Source organism: Netta rufina (genome assembly GCF_964035555.1).
Source record: "Netta rufina genome assembly, chromosome: 4".
Lineage (NCBI taxonomy): Eukaryota > Metazoa > Chordata > Aves > Anseriformes > Anatidae > Netta > Netta rufina.
Window position 1 is genome coordinate 53,115,923 of NC_140127.1, and position 24,572 is coordinate 53,140,494.

The 24,572-nt window shown below is 41.2% G+C and overlaps 1 protein-coding gene across 3 annotated transcripts in view; it reads left to right on the plus strand.

The window, feature by feature from the left end:
• The first annotated feature begins 519 nt into the window (after positions 1-519).
• Positions 520-24,572, plus strand: part of PDS5A (PDS5 cohesin associated factor A) — a 78,455-nt gene continuing 54,402 nt past the window's right edge. For all 3 annotated transcript variants that reach the window (XM_084285807.1, XM_084285805.1, XM_084285806.1), the window contains exons 1-2: positions 520-693; positions 1,475-1,645. In XM_084285807.1, the coding sequence (XP_084141933.1) occupies positions 667-693; positions 1,475-1,645 (198 nt within the window). In that variant the 5' untranslated portion in view covers positions 520-666. The remainder of the gene's footprint in view (positions 694-1,474; positions 1,646-24,572) is intronic.

Consider the following 24,572-nt stretch of genomic DNA (forward strand, 5'->3'; position numbering starts at 1 on the left):
CTTGGGGTACTGAGATTAACTCTGAGGAGCTGGGGGCAGCCCTGAGGACTTCAGGGAGCCCTGAAGAGCCAGGGACAGCCCTGAGAGACTGCGGGGAGCCCTGAGGGGCTGGAGCCAGCCCCGAGGGGCCAGGGGGAGCCCAGAGCGGCCGCTCCGGGGCTTTTGGCGCCAAGCGTGAGGCAGCGCTGCGGCGGCCGTGCCCGGTACTGCCCGGTACTGCCCCGCCGCCGCCCTGCGGGAGGCTCTGCGAGGGGACGCCGCTCTCTGGCCGGTTCCCCCCCGCTGCCCTGCGGCCGGGGCCGTGCCGGGCCGGGCTCGAGGAAGGGGGGGATCCCTTCTGGGCGGCGGGAGGAGGGAGGGGAGGCCGGGGGAGGGGGCGGCGCGGAGCCTCCTCCCGGCTGCCCTTCCCCGGCCGGTCGGAGAGCGGCACTGTGGCCCCGCGGCGCACGCTCCGCCGGAGCCTCCCCGTCTCCCCCTGCCTCCTCCGCCGCCAGCAGCAGCAGCAGCGAGCAGCTCCCCCTCCCCCGTTCCCCGAGCAGGAGCCGCCGCACCGCGGAGCAGGGAGGGAGGCGGCGAGGAGCGCAGGGCAGCGGCCGGCGGCGGGGGGGCGGCGGCGGCGGGGCGAGGAGAGGAGAGGAGAGGAGCAGCCGGCGCGGAGCCTGCTCAATGCTGCACCTTCCGGAGCTGCATGAGGTAAAGGCGGCTCCGCGTCCCGCTCCCCTCCTTCCTCCCCCTCCTCCTCCTCCTCCTCCTCCGAGGGGGGCCGGGGGTGCGCGGGGCCGGGCCCGGGGGGGGCTCTTTGTGGGCCCCGCTGGGGTGAGGGGCGGCGGCGGGGCGGCGAGGAGGGGCCGGGGGGCCGGGGGGGGCGGCCGTGAAGTTGCGGGAACAAACGGAAAGTGGGCAGCGGCCTGGCCCCCTGCCCGGGGGGGGCCCTGGGGCTCGGGGGGGGCCGCCGGGGGGGTTTTGTTTGCGATCGCCGCCGCCTCCCTGCCTCCCTCCCCGCCTCCCTCCCCCTCCGCCGTTGGTTTCTCTGCCTCCTGATAGTTTTGAGGCCTAAGCGCTTAGGCCTCGGCTCCCGGCGGCGGGGGGCCGGCTCCGGAGCCCCCCCTGACGGCGCCGGGGCCGGTTCCCCCCCGCTCCCCTCCCTCCGGGGCTCGCGGCGGGGCCCCGGGGCCGGGGCATCCTCGGATGGGGGCCGAAATTTCATTGTAAAAGCCTCGGCTCCGAAGTGAGAGCGTCGGGCTGGAGCAGCCCCGCGATGAAAGGAGGCGGCGGGGGGGAGCCGAGGGGCCGGGGCGGCGGGGGGAGGCGGCGGCCCGGCCCCGGCGCTGCCCGGCCCGGCGGGGGGAGGCGGCGGGGGGCTCGGCCGGCGCGGCGGGGAGCGGGGCCTTGTGCGAATTGAGGGTTAGAAATGGGAAAAAGAGGGTTAGAAAGTCGTGCCCATTGCGCTGAACTTTTGTTTTCTGACCGATAGAGGCCGGTAGAGGACTGCGCGGAGGGAAAGTTTCTGAGCGGCGGCGCCAGGATGGACTTCCCTGCTACCCAGCCGAAACCTGCCGCCGACGGTAAAATCATCTACTACCCGCCCGGGGTGAAGGAGATCACGGACAAGATCACCAACGATGAGGTGGTGAAACGGTTAAAGGTGAGCCAGCCCGACCCCTCTGCCCCGCCACGCTTTCTTCTCGAAGGAAACGTTTCCTCACGGGAGAGGAGGGCTGCCAGGGGGTTCTTGTGGTGGCTGAAATGTCCGCTCCTTGCCTGCAGACCCTCACAGCAGTGCTGCTGCCTTGCTTCTCCTTAAAGAGGAGAAATCCTTTTATTTTTGTTTGTAATTTGTGACTGTATCCCTGTGTTCGCTCAAAGCTGGAGTCGACGCGGCTAATTTGTGCATGAAATACATCCGTGGTGCTGGAGACAGGTCTGAAGCAAAATCCTAAGTAACAATTACAGGATATATTACCAAAAATACTTGCTGTCAATCTAGAAGGTGTCTGTGGGTTCTGGCAGAGCAAGATGCAGTGGGGTGGGGGAGACAACTCGATCCAGTGTAGGGTGTTATGGACCAAAAAGCTAGCACTGTTTACAGGCAGCAAAGGTGAATTTCTGGAGTTTGTAGGTAGAGTTTTGAAATTGTTTCATGTGTAAAAATGCCTCAGATTCTGCAATTTGATTCAACTTGTGTGTGTCTTTCCTATTCAGTATAACTGGTGCTTGGCAAAGTTGCTAAATTTTCATAAACAAAAGGGATTGTTATAAAAGCATTTTTTCTGCTTATTTGACATCATCCTGGGGGACTGTGAGGCTTACCTCTGTTTTTAATTTTTTTAATCTGCTTTTCCATTAGAAACATGAAATATTATGATACAATCGTATTATTTCTTAACTCTGTGCTGAAGATTGATCAACACTTAACTTTATTCTCTAATATTGGCACAGCTCATTTGCTAACGCCATGGTCTTTGGACCAGAAAGTTGTCGTAACCTGGGATTTGGTCCTGTGCCCAGGGTGGAGATGTAGTAATGATTTTTCTGAGATCAGAAATATTCTCTCATATGATGATGTGTTTCCCATCACAACTGTAACCCCACAAAGATTGAAAAATAGAAATTGTGGTCTTGGCTAGTCACTGAGTACCCTGAAATATGCCTTAACTATAAATGTGGAGAGACGATAAGCTTTGTCTGATGCTGTCTCAAAGCAGTGAGGTGTATGCCAGTTGTTACTTGGAAAATGAGCCGTGCTGTCCAATTGTAGTTTTGAAAATTGTCTGTTGAACGCAGGAGTCTAACCTGGTATTTTCAGAGCTGCAGTGGAATATTGCCAGTTACAGGAGAAGGACCTAGAGCTTTGTTTGGAAAGAGACCTTGAATCAAAGTTTGTGTGGAAGGGGGAGGAGCGCAGTTTTGAGACTAAATGACTCTTTTATTTTGTCCCAGTTGGAGAACTTGTAATGGTGGGCCATGCCATCCGAGATAACAGAAACAATAGCATCTCAAAGTCATACGTATGCGTTTCACAGAATTCATACGTTTGTGTGTTGGATGTAACATACAGGTTAAGAAAAGATTTTTATTTCCTGTCATTTTTTAATTAAGTGCTGGTAAGGAATTCAGATGACCTCAGAACTGTAGACTAACCTTAAATGGGAGCAAGTACTTTGCAAGTGGCCCCACTGTCACTGAAGCAACAGAGAAAGATTTTTCTTATATTAGTACTGCTTAATCTTAGCTTGAGGATTTTTTTTTTATCAGATGTTCACTTTACTGAATCATCAAGAGGATTGAAAGTACTAGTGCTGTGTTTCAGAACTAAACCAACAAATGCTGTTGCTCTTCATTTTTGCATAGACATGTATAATCCTTGAGTGAGAAATCCATGCTTCTTTACATCAGCTTCATTTATAGAAAAAAGTCACACTGGCACATGGAATATCATTATGATGGAGTACTTGAGATGGAAATGCTTGAAAAAGTTTTGTTCAATATAAAGATAGCTCTCCAGAGCTTTAAATATGACAATGATAAAAGCCAGCTTTAGCACGATGTACAAATTCAGGCATGTTTTGATCCCTGCAACTATTTTTTTCTCCTTTTCCTCGGCCATATATGACCTAAAGATGCTCTGTGTGTCCTTTTTTAGAAGATGCATATGTAACTTGGTGTTTTGACGACCAGTCTTTGGGTCAGTTCATGCAAATTTTTGTTCTCTAACTTAACAAATTCATGGTCAACCTAATTGGTTACAAATTTGTGTCCGTATTAGCAACTTTCCTGATATCACATCTGTATTTTTGTGTCCAGACCTCTTCTCGTAATGAAGGGTTTTCTTATTATTGGAACTTGAGACATTCTGGGCACCTGTCCCAGAGTGCCTGAGCAGCAGCTTTTGTGCCAAGGACTTTTTAAAAGAATGTTTTTCTATCCTTTCCCTCCTTCTGCTTGGGGTTGTGGGTAATAAAAATGTAGGCCAGATTCATTTACGGTGTTTTGATACATCTGTATGATAACATTAGCGCTGTCCCAAAAATGGAAGTATTGAGAATTTGGAAATCAGCACGTACCTTCTGAGCGATGCAGAAAGGAAAAGCCTCTGAATTGCATATGTATGTTGAATGAAACACCAGGACTTCAGGTACTTAATGGTGTCTAAGTGTTTTTTTTTTTTGGTGTGTTAGGTTACACTGATGGGTCAGTGCCTTCCTGGAGTGAGACAGTATGCGATGTATTATTTCAGGTATTAAAGAAGTGATTTTAACTGTATCGTGTGATGGCTGTGGACAAGTGTCCATTTCATGGATCCAATTAAGTTTAAGCCAAGTAGGCAGCTGGCAAGTAGCCGTGTCAAAACTTACTGCTGCATACTTCTGGTGTAAAATGAGGGTTTTTTAGGCTAATGTTCAGCTTTACAATGCATCAGTTCGTTAGATAGCAATTGGTTTCAGTGCTGTAAATAAAATGTTTGTCGATTTAGTAAGGTTTGTGGTGAGAAACAGTATTTTTTTACTTAACTGAGCAATACAAATGGAAAACAACAAACATTCAGTCCCCATAGTCATTCTTCAGGTCTAAAATCAGACCAGCAATTAAATACAAGCTCAGAACAATTGTGCTCTCGGTATTATATTTCTTCCTTTAAGATAGTTGAAGGAAGTTTTAGAAACTCACCGTCCGCTGTCCCGCAAAGCTTCTTTACAACTCAAAAATTGTAATGATTGAAAATTTTCAAAATTGGATTTATTTTACTGCCTTGTCAAACTTCAGACTTGCATATTGTTGCCAGTAAAATACCAAATTTCAGATGTACTTTTTTTGGTTACAAGATAATATTTTGATGTAGTTCATATATATCCATGTCATCGTTGTGAGCAAGATTAAGGTAGTATACTTGATTGTCATGTAGACTTAAAATAGCTCTCTCAATCCAAAATGTAGAGTTTCTCAGAGACTGACTTTCTCGGAGCCTTTGTAGGCGAAGCAAGAGCTGCCACTGAAAGATGCAGCTCTCTGCTGCGTGTCTCCTGCCTCTGTTCTCTACTCCCTTTGCAAGCATTTTGTTTTGCCGCATGGTAAAACTGATGGGTGAACAGATTTGGGTTAAAACCTAGGAGAAAAAAATCTGTGTTAATTTTAGCCTGAATCATTTTCTTGCCTGTATTTTTTTTTTTTTTTTTTTTTTTGCAAGAGCTCACAAATGGCTGTGCTGGCACTGGGGAGAAGGCAACTTCTTTTTTTGTGGCAGTCCTTCCTTAGAGTGTTGAAGAAACTCCAGAGTCAGTTTTGAATGTGTAAGTTTGCAAAGGCTGTATTTTGAGATACTTATGCAGAAACTATACAGAAGTCCCCATTTTTATCTTGCATGTTACTTTTTTTCAGTACAAGAAATAATGTGTGACGATGAGTTCCAGTATAGATTTGTATCAATAACGATGCAGTTTGATAAAGTGTGTGACAGATATGTAGGAAAAAAGAAAAGTATTTACAGTGGAGTGCTTGGTTTTACATATACATATCAGTATAAGCAATGCTAACTCATAAAATATGTAAAAATCACATTTAGTCAGACACTAAAGATACAGAAGCGCAAACAAAAGTTTCTGAAACCTTCCAAACGAGTCGATTCATAGATTTGTTTCAGGGTAGAGATTTTTAACAAAGCTTTAAGGCGGTATTAAAAAAGTTTTTGTGAAATTCAGAGTTCTGTTGGTCAGAAATGATCAAGGGTGATGCATTTCTTTGTCACAGCTGCGGATAGCATTCTGTTTAGTGCAGTTGTTTTTATTTTTTTTGGGGGGGTGCTCTTCCTGTGGTGTTGCAGCCAGTCCCATGGTCTTGTTGCTTTTCCCATGGTGACGTTCTGCCAAGGTATTTTCAGCAAACGTTTCTTTTTATTCCACCCCTCCAAATCTCCCCCTGCTGCCTCACCCCAAGGCCTAGCTTGCGATCCGCTGGAGCAGTCAGCACTCTTAGCTTACCTTGAAGTCTTCCTTATCTTGTCCCATGGCATTTTAAAGCTATTGGGTTTGAGCCAGGGTGGAAGGAGCACTCCTCATCCTGCCCATTGTCTTTCCGGGTGTTCCTCTGGTTGTTAGGAGCTGGCCTCTTGTAGCTGAGCCTGGTGTGTTCGTATCTTTGGGAGATTGTCACTGGAAACAGTTAATGCTTATAATTTCTTATGCACAGATAATTTTTAGGCATCTGTTACAGAATTTTCAAATTGAGAAAGGTTGCTGTTTTGCTATTTACATGTTCTGGAGTAGGCTGTGGAGGTGTGTGAGGGGAAAATACCACGGTGCTGTGTACTCGCCTGATATTTCTGCATATGGCCGTTCTTCTAACTTCACTACACAAGCCTAAAGGACCTTTGATCTGCTCTGGCTATGCTTATGTAGTTATTTTGATGGAAACTTTAAAAAATATAAATTAGAGAAGAAATTCTATTTAACATTGTGTTTGAGAGGGGAAAAGTATCCATCTTGTACATTGGATTATATTTATTAATGTATTAATAAACTGCTGGTAAGAGATGATGGGTATTTTCATGGCTGAGACCTCTGACTTGCATGTACATGTGTGCTTAAATTTAAGAAAGATAAGTAGTTTTGTGGAGGTCGTATTGCCAGGTTACAGAAACGATCCACAGATAATTATTCTAACACTTCTTAAACTTCCATTAATTGTATTCAACTGCAGACTGCAGTTTGCAGTGTTCTTGAGCTATTGCTGGCCACAGAAGCCTAAAGCCAAATTTCTAATTTGAATTTGCTCGTAGTTTAATCTTTTTAATTAGTTTGACTCTTGTAACAATCAAGTTTTTCATTAACTAGGACAGGCCACTAGTCAGAGAAGAAGAAATCTTGTTCTGATTTTTTTTTTTTTGCTAATGGAGTGTTAGCTGTTTGCTTTGTAAATGCCCCAATTTTATCAATCCTTGGAGAAATAGACCGTGGAGGTTCACCCAGATGTTACTTTTTATTTTAAGCTGGTTGATGATGAGACCTTTTGTTTTTTTTTTTTTTTTTTTAATCTGGTAATTTTCTTTTGTTACAAGTACTTTGGTAATTAATGGTAACTTCACGTTCGCGATATTCTTCTAACGGTGTCGTGGCAACAAAAAGCTAAATACATGACGAAAGAAGCAGCCCCAGTTGGAGAGGGGAAAAAAACAAAGTTTGCCGAATGAGACGTGCTCACTTGTGATGACAGACCACTGAAACGGAGAGACTGGGTCAGAAGTCCTCGTGTCCTTGTTTGTTCTGCTCAAAACCTTGAAGAATTCTCCAGCTTTATTGTGCTTCGTGCTTTTTGGTGAGGTGAAGGCAGGATGGGAACCCTGGCTTAAAAGGTGGGGAAGGGAAGAGCTGCTGGGGAGGGAGGCAAGCTGGCTTCGTATGCCTGACGTGGCACATCCCGTTCAGAACACAGGTTCCTTGGATTTCAGTTACAATTATTGAATGCTTTGCACTTCTTTAAAGCAGGCCTCCTCGTTTCTGCTTTGGAACCCAGAAAATTGTATATATATTTTTTTTTTCCTTAGGAAAAGTTCTATAGGTTATTTAACAGGCATCATACAGAAACTTTGTAAGGGGTGATGGGATAGCATGCAGTAGTCTTCAAGCTCAAATGTTTTGACACGTGGCATAAAATGCTGCTTTCCTGCATTGTTTTCCTTCAGTTATGGTCTTCCAGCTTCAACAAATAAGAAAGGTGGCTGCTGGGCAATAATCTCTCGTAAACAACCTTGATTAACTACAGAGCAAGTGTTTCCTGTGGACTGTAAGAAGCAATGGCTTCTAACTTTGGGGCTTTTTTTTTTCATGCACGTAATCAGTTGGCAAATGCCGTATTAACATCAGGATTGAGGAGCTCGAACAGAGGTTTGATAAGCGTGGGTTTGTTTACGTTGGAAAAGAGCTGAATTGTATTAAAAGCATACAAAATGATAGATAGTAAATGACAAATTTCTCGTTCCCTACCACCCCCCATGAAAAAAACAGATCATTAACTGAAATTGAACATAAAAACTGTTGAGGGTTAGCTATTTCTCAGGCTCGTCCTGGAAGACTGCGGCAGAGCAGAGCTGAACTTAGGCTGTGGTTTGTACAAGAAGCATGCTTTAATCATGTAAATCACTTACTTTAGGTGGGTGTGCCTGGCAGTATGTATTTTTATGGTATAATGTGGGAGACTCCTGGTGTATTCAAATATTTTAAACAAAGTTTGGTTATAAAATCCTTGACATATCCCTGCATTCCTATGAGGGGGTTGTATGCATAAGTTTGCAAAACAGCGGTAGACTTTTTTTTTTTAAGCTGACTTTTAGCTGTGCTCAAAGTCTCATAAATGGAGTGTTAATTTTTCTTTCACTTCATAGCACTGGTGTGAGATTATCCCTTGGTTTGAGACAGCAGTATGGAGATGATTGATAGGCAACGAAATAGAATATCAACTGAGGTTACTTGTATTCCTTGTTTGCTTGAATCAATTCCTATTATTTTGTCTGCTTAATGCCTATGTGAGTCTTCTGCTACCAAAAAGGGAAAAAAAAAGCCAACCCAGATCATTAGTTCACAGGATATACGCAGGATATATTAGAGACATTTTAGTTCTTAAAGAAACCAAACTTCTGTCTAGATTCCAATGCACGTTAAACATTCTTCACATATGAAGCTCTTCCAGACTGTAATATCTTCTTAATCACCATTGTTACCTAGAAATCTAAACCACATGCTTATTATTGGTGTCACTCGGAGCAGTGTGCGTTTGCTGACTCTGCAGCTGCAGTAAACTAATGAACTGTATTCCCACTGCTGTGCTGACATCAGAATTTGGCTATTGCAAAGATGTCTTAAGCATGAGGAAGTGCTGTTAAGGGTAAAGAAGGATGGAAGGGGTGCAACGTGTGCTCCTGCACAGAAATGAAGGTTGAAAATTTTGTGCTACCTAGATTGCATGGGATATCCTAAATATTTTATTAATGTGAGACAGATGTATGTACATACCTGATGGAGCTGATTTTTATTATCTTGTCGTAGAAATTAACAGCTATTTCCAGGAAATTTGTCAAAACTTATCAAACTGATGAAGCAGTAAAGAAATTTTGTACTGGCAAAATACATTCATAAGCATTAAAAAGTTTGTGTGCCTTTTCTATTTAAAAATTCCCTTTTTTTAATTGATACGTAGAAGGAGAAACATTTAAGGACAACACTTTAAAAGGAATCTGCAGTAATCAAATACTTCTGGAGTCTTTTGAAGACCATTGAAATGAGCCAACTTGAAACTTTTACTTACTGTGAAAATCTTATTAGTTTTAAGTGCCTGAGAATTAGTCTCTCACAAGTTGAAAAAGATGAAAGTAAATAGTTGATTTTGGGAAGTGTTTAATATAAAGAAGAATTACAGTTTGAGCATTGTGATTATCTGATTATTCCAGAAGTTTGGAATAAATTGCTTAAAAAACAAACAAAACAAAAACACAACCCCTCCCACCTGACTGACTTTATTTGTGTTGCTTTTTTAATGGAAGGAAAATGCTGTTGTTTTTTTCCCCTTAAAAGTTTTCTTTTGCCTTCAGGTAGATAGTGGTCAAAACAGGGTAAGTCCTGTTTTATATTTTTGTTCTAACCGTTGTCTTCTGTTCCTGCTTGAAAACAGAGGCATGTACTTAATTATCCAAAATGCAGTAATACTTCTCCATAATAAATTCATTATTGAAGCTTAAAGAAACCATAGTTATAATTTAGTAGGGAATTTATTTAAAGTTAGATTTTGAGGAGTATGAAAATTGTTCTCTTCTTGTGATTTAAAAGAATGAAACCCAATACTCAGTCCTTTAACTCTAAATAACTGTGGGCTTTTGTCCTAGTTCATTAGAAAGGATGTAACTTTTTAAAAGCATCTTTGTTTACATGAAGAGCCAAAGAGGAATCATTTAGAAATTATGCCCTTTGTTCTCACACAGTGTCGCAATGTATTGTAGTTGAAGTGAAAGGAAATTTTACTTCTTAAACTATTCCAGTAATAAGAATGAGATAAAGTAGACTTTTCATACTTCTGATGGCAGAAACAGAATTCAGCATTCTGGGAAGAGGTGGAAGAGGTAGGTACAGTTCGTTTATTTATTTATTTATTTTCTTTGACAGGTGGTTCTTTCTCAGCAATGAATTGCTGCAGAGTTAACATTCAATTGCTTAAAAACCAAAGCAAAAGGAAAAGCAAGAAAATTTTAAAGATTTTTGCTAAAAATACATTTATTTAAATACCTTATTCAGTCATCTTTTGTAAATGTAGATGATATGTGTCACTATTTCTGGAAAACTTTGAATACAGCTCTTCTCCAAAGCTCCCACTTCTGCTATCGACAGGAAAATTCTAGTGGCAAGAAGAGAAGAACTATTTTTGCCTGTGTGAAGTCAGTAAATGAGGGTCTAGGAGTTGCATTTGTGAGCTGTTGGTGACATTTTTTCTTAGAAAGCATGTATAGAATATGAAAGTAGGCATAACTCTGTAGCCTAAGGGAAACTGGGAAATCTGGAAATAAGCTTTCAGTTTTGTTCCAGTTGCAACGGGTAGTCCAGACTGCTGGTAAGTCATTAGAATTTTGCTTTAGGAAATAGGAGGTTTCACCAAATACTAAAACTATGTCTTTGTAGAATTTATACACATGGCATGCATTCTGCTACAACTGAAAGAAGTCAGTTGAAATCTTAATATTTAGGGTTGTTTTTTTTTTAATCTCTCAGAAGTGGCAGTGAAAACCAATTTAAAGTCTGTTTCTAAACCTGGAGGAGGTGGGGGCAGCATGTAACGTTTTCCAAAGTTACTCTTTCACTCCCAGCCTTTGTTTCCCTATAAAGATTAAAACACCTTCAGCCAGATTACAAAGAATGGCTGCCCTTGAATTTTCTTTCGTTCTGACATCTTTACCTATTGATCAGAGTTTTGGTTCTTCCCTGGAGCCTTCTGGTCTGCTTTGGAGTTGTTACACAGATGAAGCTGTATTCATGTTCTCCAGGACTCCACTACAGTTCCTCTAGCAGCGAAGCTGATTTGAGAGACTTCTTCGAAGACTCTTACACTGGTTCTCCTCCTGAGAAATTGTGCAGTGGAACTGCACCCTAATGCACACTGAATTCTTCTGAGTCATTCCTACTTGGGCCCATGTGTGGGCTGAGATGCGTATGAAAGTTCCTGCATGCTAAGTGATTTAATGCCTATCAGCATTATTGTTAAAAGGCTGCGTCATGCCATATCCACATAAAATTGATTTTATATTCGGCTGATCACCTCCACTAAAATAATACTAATTGGTAGAATTTCTCAAGTATTTATTATTTTCCTGTCGTTTTTCAACATCTTTGTTAATCATCTCAAAAAAAAACAAACAAACAAACAAACAAAAAAAACCAACAACAAAACCAGTTGGGGGCAAAAATAATTTCAGCAGGCAGGTGGAAAGGCGGGTGGGTAAATAATGACAGGTTAGCTCTGCAGAGAGCTGTGAGTCATTTTGGTAATCTAAGGTGACCTGCATAGTGGGTATTTTAACATAGCCAAAAGCAAGTCAGTTTATCTAAAAATAAAAAATGCAAGTCCTCTTTACATAGTGCCAAAGTTGTATGTGGAGACTTGTCATCCTGACGGTGCTGTACCTGACTATTTTGAGTGCTCTAAGGTGACAGTGCTACTGAAGGAAGCAGTCTTTCACCCTTGCAGCTGCTGCCACTGCTGTTGAGGGAATACCAATTCCAAGTCATTTACCCTTGAGTCAGCTGCTCTCCCAAAGTTGTAGAAACAAATCAAGCTTGTGATGAGAAAGAGGAGAAAGTGCAAAATAGAGGTATGTAGTGACTGGAGGAGGGGGCAGGGAAATGATCAAGTTGTAAAGCATGGAGTTGTTCCACCAGTAGCCGGAGGATTACCCTTAATCAAGGTGCCTCACCCTGCTGGAATGTGTGGAAGCACAACACCAAGGCAGCGCTTTGAGCCAGAGGAGCAGTCCTACTGGCTCGTGGGCCATCCTTTTCCGACCTGCCAGCCCACGTGTGTCTGTGGCCTGCAGGATACTGGGTCCTGGAACTAAGCCTATCCAAAACAGTACTTTTTTTTTCTTTCCAGGGTAGTTTTTATCTGGATCAACACGACTTGTGGTGCCCCCTCCTTGTGCTGGCAGAATCTGCGTGACAGTCGCGGGCTGGTAGTACTGTTACTTCCAGTGACAGCTTAATTTGGAACCCTGTTCGTTGCGTTAGACCTTATTAGATCAACTTAAAGATACATTAAACTGCACCCTAGGATTGGACTGAAGCAGTTCCGCCCTCCCCTGCGGGGAGACCTTTGCCTTGTACTGACAGTAGCACGTTTACAGCCACGTAGTGAGCCGGTTCAGGAAGCAGATCTATCTGAAAAGTAACCTGGCCAAAAAAGCGGTGTTTCAGTAGTGCCACTCATCCATCACCCGAGTGCTGGCGGAGTGGAGGGATAGCACTGACAGATTCAGGTTGACTCGCGCTGCTGTGAAATTGCCCCCTAAGAAATTGTACAGCAACCCCCTCCCCTGCCAATTTGTTGAGACGAAATGAGGTATTGTCAATTTGTTGAGGCAAAATTGAAGTCTCTCATTTCAGAGAGCTGCACATATAAGTGCAGTGAGTGATGCGCTACCCTTCCCTGTCTGGAAAAGAAACCATGATAAGGAGAAGAATGTCGTTTGCTTAGAAACAATTTAAATCGCTGCTGTGCTTATATACGAATGTGTGAATCCCTCTGGTGCCAGTAATATTCAACTAAAGTGAATGTTTTGGAATCCACGATGATTTTTTTTGGCTGCTGTAATAGATCATATCATTCATGCTAACACACAATTGCTTTTAAAATAAATAGATTTTATATTGGAATTTGGAATCGGTGGGGTCATGTCTAGTGAGGGACCCTTACACTTCTCCTTTCTCTAGGGGTGCTTGTTTATTTATTTATTTATTTCCCGTTATAGTCTTTCTCATTTATACAAACAAAAGAAAAATTTGAGGCTTCAGTGTTTTTCAAGCCATCCTAAGCCCGAGTGGCTCCCAGTTCTGTACTACTATTATGATCAGAAGCTGTGGTCTTTGATGTTGAGACTGGTCTTTTCCTGTTCTGCAGTCCCAACTACTGAGTCCTGAGCTGTGACTTGATCTAGAGTAGGCGGTACAGGCCCGTGCTTGCAAACAGATCTGTCTTCATGCCAGCTCTCATTCTTTTTTTCCCCCTCCTAATGCCTGCTGGAATTGATTGTTCTTTAAACAAAGACTTGCACTAACTTACACATCATACAGAGAAATGAATCTTACTTGTAAATAATCATACTTTGGAAAAAAAAAAAAAAGGTACTACCCTGAAGATAAGCACCGTAAATAGCTTGTTTCTTTTCCCCCCAAGTATGAGCTGTTAGAGTACAAGTAGTAAATCTTTTCTGTGTCAACCCAAAGCCAGCATTAGTAACACTCTGCTGGGCTCATAGCGCAGATAGACCACGAGTTTACTGTTGCACTGTACTGTACAGCTCTTCCCCCAGTATTCATAGAAAGTGAAAACACTTTTTAACATGTTAGGCATTTAACTTGTATTTCTCATGCTCTTCAGGGTCTGAAAAATATGTGAGCTAATTTATTAAGGTATGCTTGATTGGGTAAAAATCAGTCTGCTACTGAAAAGTGTTCAAGCATATATTTTTTTTATTCTTTGAAGTGACATTGTTTGCAAAGAGCTTGCACTCCTGTAGCATTGTATGCATTGAAGTTCTGTAGCTGCCAAACTTTAGCCAAAGTTAGAACTCAATTTTACCTGTTTTTCCATTCGTAATTTGTATATGGAAACTTTTATGAAAATAGCAGCATGAAAATGTTGCCAGGAACTGCAGGATAAAGTGGTACAGATAATTTTGATTATACAAATCCTCACTTTAAAATAATTTGATTTCCACTCATGTTATTGAGTGGGTTTGTGGCTTGTTCTTTTTAGTTGTTTCATTTCATATTATTATTAAAGCAAATCTTTCTTTGTAATCTTCAATTCAGAAAGCTGCACAATAACACATAAGGAATGAGCACGTGTATCTGCCTTGCGTATATTCACCAGTTAGTAGTTGGGATTCCTGGGGTTCTGTCTGTTTTGTTTATAAGGAAATTCTGGAGACCTCGAATGAGTCTCGGTTCAAAATCTGTAACTAAATTCCATGTCTGATGGTATATGAAGAAGCTATGAGTCACTGATACCATTCGTGACCAAGGGATCAAATGTTCAGTGGCGTGGCCAACACACAGCGACTTGGATATGTTGGCTCTGGATGTTAATCCTGTTGCAGAGGGAAACTAGATGCGATTCAGTACCAGTTTTAATATTGAAAACTGACTTCGCACAGTCTTAATTGGAACCAGAAAGCCTGCAAAACGGTCTTAGTGAAAATGAATGGGAAAGTTGTTCTGATTTCCCTGGGCTTCTCTGGGATGGCCGACCAGGAGGTACTGCTCTCTTACGCAGGATGAGTGATAACTAGGCAGAAATCCACAACACTTGAGCTGAAAGAGAATATTTGAAATCTCAGTACGTGACTCACAAGAACCAACTCTTGTCTGAAGTCTTTCTTTTGACAAGTAAAAGCAGATCCTAAGCAAATTCAGAGCAGATGCTGCGGGCTTGGTGTCAGCCGTGTACAGATGGCCCACAACCTGGGCTGTGTGCTGCCACCCGACTTCACCACTACGGATATAACCCTGCAGGTGAGCAGTCACAGCTCTGGCAAAAGACAAAAAGTTAAAGCTGAGCAAGGCAGCGGGTTCAGGTGGGCAGTAGGGCGTAGCTTTCTGCATCTTTTCGTGTCCTTTGCTGGATGTTTCCCTGTACTACTTTTTTCTTTTCTGTCCTTAATACAGGGCTGCTCTTAGCACTAGTGAGGAAAGTGCCAAGAGTCCTGTAGGGGAGTAACACCGCCTGGCCTGTCTACTTGGCAGGGAGTTTGAGCCCTCTCATCGGTTTGGTTATTAGGCCTGCTCTCAACATCTGGCCTTGAGTTCTGTGATTAATCTCATCACGAATGTAGCTGTATTTGGGGAATAGCTAATAGAAATAATGAAACGTTTTCCTCAATGTGACTTACTTGGGCCGCCACTTCTTGTCTCCTCCCATAAAATTAATCATCAGACATTGCGTCTCAGCCCTTTTCCTGAAGGTGCTAAAGGATTTCTGCTCAATGCCCGAGTTTTAGGCACTGAAGATTATAGTTGATAGCTTTTGTTCCCTGATCATAAATCTCAGCCATCAGCATTTTTAGGCTTTTAAATTAACTCCTGTAGCTATTAAAGACTGTTGCAAAACTCTGCGATCTGTAGGCCAAGGTGCACTTCTAATTCCTTCCTGTCATGCTACGCAGCTGCTCTGCAGAATGTTCTGACTTGGAGTTAAGCACAACGAAGCAGAATAAAACAAGACACGGCTGCGATTTTCTTTGTAAGGTGGGAAGGTGGGGAAACAAGCAGCAAGGTGCATCCCACAGTACCTGCTTAAACCATTGCAGGATGCTGCTGACCTGCGTGCTGTGATCATGAGCGTGATTAAAAAAGAAATCTGCAGCAGTGACAAAACATACCTATAGAATACGAATGAAAGTGCTCAGTTTCATTGTGGCTTGGCTTTTGAAGAGTAGCTAAAGCAATGGCACTTTAAGTGCTCTGTATGCAAGGCTAAGAAGTATACATGGGATTCAGGCCCTGCAGGCAATTACTCTACATGACAGAAAGGTCTTAGTTATGAAAAGTTAAATTCTGGGCTTTAAAAATGTCTTGGGTATGCTTAGGAAAGATCAAATGATTTATTTTAACCACCACGAGTCAATTAGTTATTGTTTTCCTGTAGAGTTTGTATGTGAGAGAGAACTGTTGTATCTTTTTGTGGATAACTTTTCCCCTCATCTTCTCAGTTTCCCAGTCAGTGTTTTTTATAACGTTTTTTATGTTTTAACTGCTTTTTGTATATCCAGCACATGCATGGGAGCTGCTATTCTGAGGTTTTGCAGCTGAGCAAATGAAGTTGGTTCTCTGTTCAATTTTTGAGTCGGGGAAACAAACCAAAGATCATTTTTAAACAATGAGGCATTAATTTCGCTTGTAGCTTCAGGCCACTTTAAGCCAGTACACTTGATGAAGCGTGCGCTTTCTTATGTTTTCTGGGTAATTATGCTTTAGGCTGAGGCTTGCTGCCTTCTCTGCAAGCTTCTCGGATTTCTCTTAGTCACTGTCTCTTTGTCACAGACGCAGACGTGTGTGAAATGACCAAATCCTCTGCCCATGGGTACCAAAGTTATGTTCATGCATGGAGTACGTGTTAGTATTGTGTCAGGAGTCTGATCTTCATCTGTCCATTATTTCAAGTGGAGGCACAAGTGAAGCACTCACTGCTGCAATCTGAACACTGTTTTAAGACATAACAGTGTCTTTAACACATAACAGTGGCAAACTTGTACTGTGGACCTCTTAAAAAATCAAAAAATAATTTTAAAACATATGTATGCATATATATGTTTTCTAATGTTGTTCAAAGTAGATGTTAAAGTAGTTTTAAAGAAACAAAAAGCAAAATATCAACAGTGCTATAACCTCAGGAAACAGGTCAAATCTTGCGTTGTTTCATACTTTTAGGGTTAACCTTTCTCAAATGTTGGGTAAGATGAAAGGCTTTCTGGGTATATGTGAAACGTAAGCATTTTGAAAACACAAAACTCTTCTTTCTCCAGTGCTTTTTTAAGTGTCATGCACCTCTCAAAATTTTTGACAATCCCTATTTCAGTCATTCTTTATGAGAACACTGCTGCTAGCTGCTTAAATGGTGTTCAGTACTTGCAGATTGCTGATTTCAGCAGCATAGCTTAGATAAACGTTATTTTAATCTAAATTCAGCATGGTTAATTATGCAACCAAACTTTTCTAGTGTTTTTTTTTTCATGCAGGAAAATTTCACAAATTGTATGCAATGGCCTTTCAGCCTTTGTAACGTGAGAAGTTGGTCTGACTCCGGTACTTTCTTGTATGGTATATACCAGAATATATCTTTGCTTGGGTAATGAAATGGTAACATTAGGTGGAGAGCTTCAAAATGAAACGGAAGTGAATGTAGAGGTTAAAATGGGAAAGTGCTGTAATGGGAACGGTCAGACTATGATACCTTCATCTGTTTGGTGTTAGGAAAGAAAGAAAACTGCAGTGGTCGCTGATTTTTGGGACATCAGTGTTCTGCACATATTTCACAGAAAATTTTAGTACGAGAGGACTCCTGAACTGTAACTTGAAACAGTCAAGACATGTTTTGAAAGCCTCCTACCAAAGGGAATCCTTGCAGTAATATTTTGTTTCTGGTGTATTGCCTGCTGCCTATCTCGGTAAAATCAGCAGCTATTAAACTGCGATTGCGTATGAGGAATGTTGAGGGACAGGTACAGCAATTACTGGCATATTCTAGTTAGCCACAAGGCAAAAAAAAAATTGACGGTACAGATAAGCAAAACAGTTGCAGAACTCTCATGGAAAGAATCAGGAGTTACTTAAAGTTCTCAAAACATTAGATAAGAGTTCCCAGACAAGGCATTGTTAGCCTGAAATTGCAATAACTGTGGAAAATAAACAAAAACACAACCACATTGGAAGGTAACATACTATCCTCTTAGATAGTATTGCTAATGCAGGAAGGAATAGTAGAGCTCTGTGAAAGTTGATTTTTCTTTCTCTTTTTTCTTTTTTAATTTATTTTCTTGGCAAAAAGAAGTCTCAGTTTGGGGAAACGAATATTTGCTTTGAATTGGGGAGGGTATTTTTCAGTCATCTCAAGATAGCTATTCAGCTGGAAATAAATTTAATATGTTTAGCAATTTGAACTAAGTGAAAATTTAGTCTTGTGCCTGGTGATTGGGTATTGACATCAAGATCCAATACATAAAAATAAATTTGAGACAGAGACATGAATGGGTAAGGCTCCCTTTTTTCTGTCTTTTCTGTCTCTTTCCCTCTGTCTCCTAATCTTTCCTTTTATTTTCTCCTTAGACATACAAACGCACCCCATTCCCATACTCCTAATGGAAAAATCTAGGTTCTTGTATAAAATAGTGCATCATAAAATGAAGAGAAAAACCATTAGAAAGAACATTTTAAATGTTGTCATGTAAAGTCCTCCAAAATATTATATTCCATTTGAAATATTTCCACACTTCCAATGTTGGCAATTATGATGGCAGTATTCTATAAATTTGAATTTATTGTAGGCTTTTCATATTACATCTTGCTACCTGCATAGTAATAAAACACGTAGGTATGTCATATTCATTTTCCAGGCTTGTTTCTTAGAAAAGGAATCCTGTGTTGAGCATCATCCTGTTTCTGAGTACTGTGTGATGGACTTTCGTATCATTTTATCAGCAAAGGTGGTGCTTTTCTAGGGGAGGTGACGAGTGGGGGGTTTAAAAAATGTTAGGAAAACTTTTAAACATCTTTTATTCTTTCAATATATATATCATAAATCAGCCTTTATGACTAGGGATATTTGTCATTATTCAGAGTAAAATAATTTAGATGGTTTTAATAAATTCTACCAATACAACAGTTTCCATGCAGTAATTACACACACTTTTTTTCCTCACTCCTCATAAAACTTAAATAAGACGTACAGCGAGGAAACCACTGCAGATGTTTCAGTTCTCCATTCGTGCAACGTTGTTTTTTCCAGTGCTTTCAGAATTTCCAGAAACTTTATCTTTTTAATGGGGCTACCAAAAAAATACAATGATCCCACCACATTGTAAGTGAACTTCTTCATTTTTGCCTTCAGCCTATTTTAGAGTAATAAAGTACTCCACTTTGAGCTTGTTGGCTGCCTAAATATTATTTTCTTTCCTAATAATATAGATTATGATGCTCATGGGGTAGCAAAGTTTTCTGGTAAAATAGTACTTCACTGGGGAATAATTTATCTGAATAGAAATTCTTTGCAGAAGCGTCTCTGGTTTGATTCATGCAAGAGCCACTGTTCCCGCTGGCTGACGTTTGCAGCGACGCAATGGGCATGAACGCCCCTTTAGGCAGCGAGTTCTGGTTAGCAGATTCTGTTTTTAAGTGCCATGGGCTTGGGTCTGGTGCTGTTTCTGATTTGTAGTATAAGTTTTGATTGTGAAATACCAACTTTTAACAGTTTAGCGATTTTTTTTATTTTTGTCCAGCCATTTCTCATGGCAATGGAAACTCACCATCTGCATTCTAGATAACCTCTGTTAAAATGAGAGTCCTTTATTGAGGCTCCAGCAGATAACAGGCACACAGACAAAGTTCTTCAGTACAGTTTTATCACCGGGTATAGGTTCACGCTAGGGCACTGCATCATTTGGCTCCTAATGTTCGTTCAGGCTCAGTGCAATCTGCCTCCTAAAGAAACCAGAAAATGAATGTCAAAGCTGAAGAATGTTTTCTTGCTCACCTTCACACCTTTGTGTGCTGCTGAATATGACAGTAAGATGTGTAATTGCCAATCACTGAACAAGTTCCATGAAAGAACTTTTAATTTCTTTCTTCTTCTGCTGTTGCAGACTGTGTAATCTGAGCAGAAGATCAAGGTACAAATATTTTGCATAATTTTCTGCTTCAGTAGGTACAGGAAATTTTCAATTCACCATAATTCACAAGATTGTGGAAATAAAAGAACTGTATATTCTTAGAAAATCTTTTTTTTTTTTTTTGGCCTCATTTATTTGTTGTGTCGGAACACAAGCAGGAAAGAGCATGACGTGCTTTATGCATCCTCTTTCTGGATGCCTAAGTTGGGAAGGCTGCATGATGCACCGTGGAATGTACCTGCACTGTGGCGTAGAAATAGCCATGGATACATTCCTTAAAACATCACCAGTACGGAAAGTGTAGCCCTCTAGTTTTGTTTTGGTGTCAAAGTCTAAAAGTTGATTTTGTTGTGAGAATTGAGCCTAAACATCCACTTCAAAAGGAATCCTTGCAGTCGATTCACAGTAGAAATTAAAATGCTTTTGTTTTTCTTGTCCAACACTACCTTCTGTCCTCTGGAAGAGGAAATGAATTATCACACAGCAGTGAGTTGGTTATAAAGAATCCGCTCTTTCACATCTGGAGGCTATTATCAAAGTACTTGGGAAACTTCATATGGAAATAGAAACTCCTTCACCGTGGGGAATATGCTTTTAAGAACGTTTTGGTTTTGCCCCAGCCATATATAACACTTGCTAGTGTACCTAGGGGAAAAGGACTATTTAATGAAATGCTTCTAACTGATGATGTCTTGAATTATCATTAGAATGTTTAAAGAATAGTCTCTTTTTAGTCCCTCTGCAAATACTCTTTTGTTATGTGGAAGCAAAGTTTCTGACATCTTAGAAGACTTTCAGTGTTTTAATTTATGAAAATCTTAACCTTCTTTAGAGCACTTAAACAATTGTTAGGCTTTGGCAGGGAAAGCTGGAAAGAATCGTATTCCCAATCTTTCCGCTAATAAAGACTAGATACTGCTGAGGACTGAATTGCTTGACAAAGTAAATAAATAAAACGGGTGCTGTGGCACCACACTCCAATCACAGATGTCTCGGAGGTGGTGAGCAGTGTGAGTGTGAAGGATAGCGTGCTGATAAATACATCCATTGTCCCTTGCTTCCCATTAGCTGAGAAGAAATACACACACATTTAAAAGTTGTGATTTGATCTGCTTCTGCCATAGCAAATTGGACAAAAGAGTTTTAAAACTAGGATTAAATACTTGCAGGATTTTAATGTGGTAAGGACAAACTAGCAGTATTTCTCAACATTTCTTAAAATTAATTACTTTAAAAGGTCTTGGGTTGAATAGCCAAGTATGGTCATGCTTCAAAAGCTGATTATAAACAAGAAATCATTTAAGGAAATATTTTTTTGTTAATGACCAACCGTACAGTGAACTAAGGTTACCTAGTTCACTCTGCATGCTTGATACCTTCCTTTAGCTCTTTGGGGAATAGGAAGCGTAATGGGATGAGGTGGTTTGGTTGGTCACAAAACTCATGTTTCTGTAAGGGTTTCAGTCAATTTAAGTGAACGAGATTAATTCAATGAACATTTTAGACTTAATAAAAGTGAGGTAAGGAATAGCAAGAAAAAAACTGAACTGTTTGGTGAATTTATGATGTTTCAAAGGACTGTTGGGGAAACTCCTTGTTTTAAAGGAGTTGGGGAAGACTGATGCATCAGTGTAGGCTGCTCAGTGAAATCTTTAACTGAACATCTTTTGTCCAGAAAGGCGAATAGGCGTTGTGTAAGGAGCAGAATTGTAAACAACATGGATAGTAGGCCTTCTTTATATAAATTGGGCATCTGTGCTAGTTTAAAAACAGTGTGAATATGCTGTGTGTGACACTGCAGTTGTAGTGACCCTTAGGAGGAAGCGATGAGAATAATAAGGACCAGGAAAACAAAATAAAAGTGAAGGTGTAGAGATGTGATGGGGAGGTTCTGCTGTCTTGGGTCATGGTACAAAACCAGGAAACAGATGATTAAATTTAAAACTAATAAATGGATTGATGCGTCAGATGCAAGTTTCGGAATTTACAGAATGTTTCTGAAACAAAAAAAAAATAAAATCATCAATGATCACATCGTATGCTTATGTTGGTTTCTAATGAATAGAGGTAAAGACAACTTCTGGGGGGGATTAGTAGGATTTCTATAGAGCTGCCATTTCAGGCTTCATGTACTTGTCGAGGCTAGGAGTCTGTGTCACTATCAGGTGAAGACCTAGGACCTACCCTTCTGCCAGCCCTGGGACGTAGCAGATCCTTCCAAGATCTAACCATGCCTGTCACAAAACTATCGAGGATTTTTCCCGAGGTCTTCTGCCAGATCAATAAATTACATTGCCTCATGGAATTATCCAACACGTGTTGGGGCCAGCGTAAAATACGGGGTGGCACTGCATGGCCAGCAGCAGGATGGGGTGAGCAGGTGGAGGCAGCAAGCAGCCGAACTGGATCTCCGTGGCATGTGAAACCAAAACCATAAATACTGGGAGAGGGGTTTGGACTGTGTACTGCTGCGATTCCTGCTTGGCAAACGGGCCTGAAATTCTGTCTGTGCTTCATCTTCCTGCGGTATTTCGTACCCTATCACTATGTACAGAGCTGCAGAGAAGATAGCGTGGCAGTAAAAGCTGTGCTGGGTGCTCCTGACAGAGGTCAGATCAGCAGTCAGTCACTGGCTGGTGAAGTAAGATCAGCTCCAAGCTTATTTTTACCTCGGGTCAGTCACTTACAAGTGAAGTTCTCTTAAATTCCTGGCCATTAACACTGATTATAAACTGCTTTTTCCTAAATGACCAATTGTGATATCTTCAGAACAAACAAAAGCGAGGTCTGTTAGGATGGAGTTGTTTATTGTAAGTTTAAGATGGTCTCTATTTTAAAGCAGAGGAGAGATGAAAAAGATCTCATTGTTAGGACAGTCGCTCTAAATGAATTTACAGGATGTTCTTACGTGAAGGATAGTGGTTTCTGCTTAAAGACAAAAGAAATAGGCTTGGCTGTAAAGTAGCATTTGGCTTGGAGAAGAAAAAAATCATCATTACATATAGCAGTGGAGGATGTGAGGAAGGGACAATGCCGTATAAATGGTATTGGATCTTCCAGTTCTTACTGCAGCAAAATGTTGACGATAGTATCTGAAATAGTTCTGACTAAGATGCTGTATTGTGTCTAACTTTGATAAGGAAGGGTATGGAATATTTTCTTTGCACATTGGGAGTCTGATTTTTCCCTTGTGCTTATCTAGGATTATCTTCCACTGGGCAGGAAGGACACAATTTTACTTCCTTTTGTGCTGTTATAATCTTGGAATGAATACTTCTTTTACAACCTTTTCTTGCAGTGGTCCGTACACGTTACTGTAATCAAGAGATCAAAGTTAAGTGGTTGATCTTGCAGGGCAAAACATTCCACCACTATTGAAATACCACGATCTAAGTTGTGCTGTGAAAGACACTGCGGACCAAGGCATCTGATTTTTCTCATTTTATTTGCCTACACGGAAACACCCTGCCCACCTTCAGCATTGGTGTGACTTGAGGAATCACCTAGATTTACAGCAGAGCTTAAAGTCCGTTTTTAGTTACGGAAATATAACATGTAGGTAATTTTAATATCTCTCGCCCTCCACATTTGTAGCAAAATTTGTCCTGTTTGGATTACAACATCCATATGTGTCTGATGTTCATTTTTTAAAAATTTATTTTTATTTATTTATATTCATTATGTGTTTACTTTAAAAAAAGTAAGTATCAAAAGAATTGCTTCACATAATTAATGAACTGCATAGTGTTTTGCTTTACTGTAAGTAGTCAGTTTGCTTTGCTTTTTCTTAGGTCACATTAGTTTCCGGGCTTCTAGGAAATATTCTCATTAGATTTTCTTGATGTAAGTAAAATAATATGGACTGTACTGCTCTACCAACGTGAAGATGGTGGGAAATGGCAAGTTTAAGGCTACTTTGCTTGTGATCAGGCAGTTGGCCAAACCTCCGCAGAAAGACCTTCCCCCTTCGCAGGGGAAGGAGAGGTGGTCACGCTGTTTGCCCAGTCACAGGGGCAGTGCTGGGCAGGCTGCCACTGCTGCTCCTGCATGAGCTTACATCGCTTATATATCCATGGTCATGTCTAGAAACCCTTGTCTTTGGCTTAGCTGAGGGAGCAGCATATAGAGAAGGGAGCAAATAGTCTTTGCCCCAAAGAGTTTACAATATGCTTTGGTAATATTTTGTGTAACTTCTTTTCCCCTGACTTATTCAGAGAAAGTGTCATGTCAGAGAGTATAGATTGGAGATAAATTTCTTCTTCAAGGCTTGCAAACAGTACCAGGAAGGGAGTACTACTCTTCTCGTTACTACCTTAAAAAAAAAAAAATCAGCTCCTGTACATTGAAATTTTTTACAGTTCACATATGTTCCTTGATTAATTTATATATCTGCTTCTGTCAAGCTATGCCTCTGATGAATGTGGGCTCTTAGAAGGAATTCTTTGTCATGTGGCAAAAACATAACAAAGGTGCTTCAGCTTGGATGCTTTGTGATCAAAAAGCAGTCCCCTTTCTCAGCCTGGAGATGCTTTTGGGCAAATTGTATCCATATTTACTCACCCATTTAAAAGAGAAGTAAATGTCTTTTCCCTTAGCATAAAATAGCATAGCACTCATGTCTTTAAAGCATATGAAGACTGATTTTTTGGGCTGTTTTTGTAAATTAAAACAAATCATAGTCTTGTAGTGTCCCCATATAAGAAGAGGCTTTTAAAACTCCTTAGTAGCCATCTTCTGTACCTTTCTCGGTTTGAATTGTGTTCTCATCAGTGGGGATAATCAGATTTAAGTGGTGTGTTTGAAGTCATCATTTAGTATTTTTAGCATTTCAGGAGTAGTATTGCTGTTTTTTCCTTTCCTTGCCTGGAAATACCTCTTCTGTCATATCCTGCAATTGCATGTTCATTGTTTGCATGCACATAGCCTGGTGTTGGCTCATAATCTC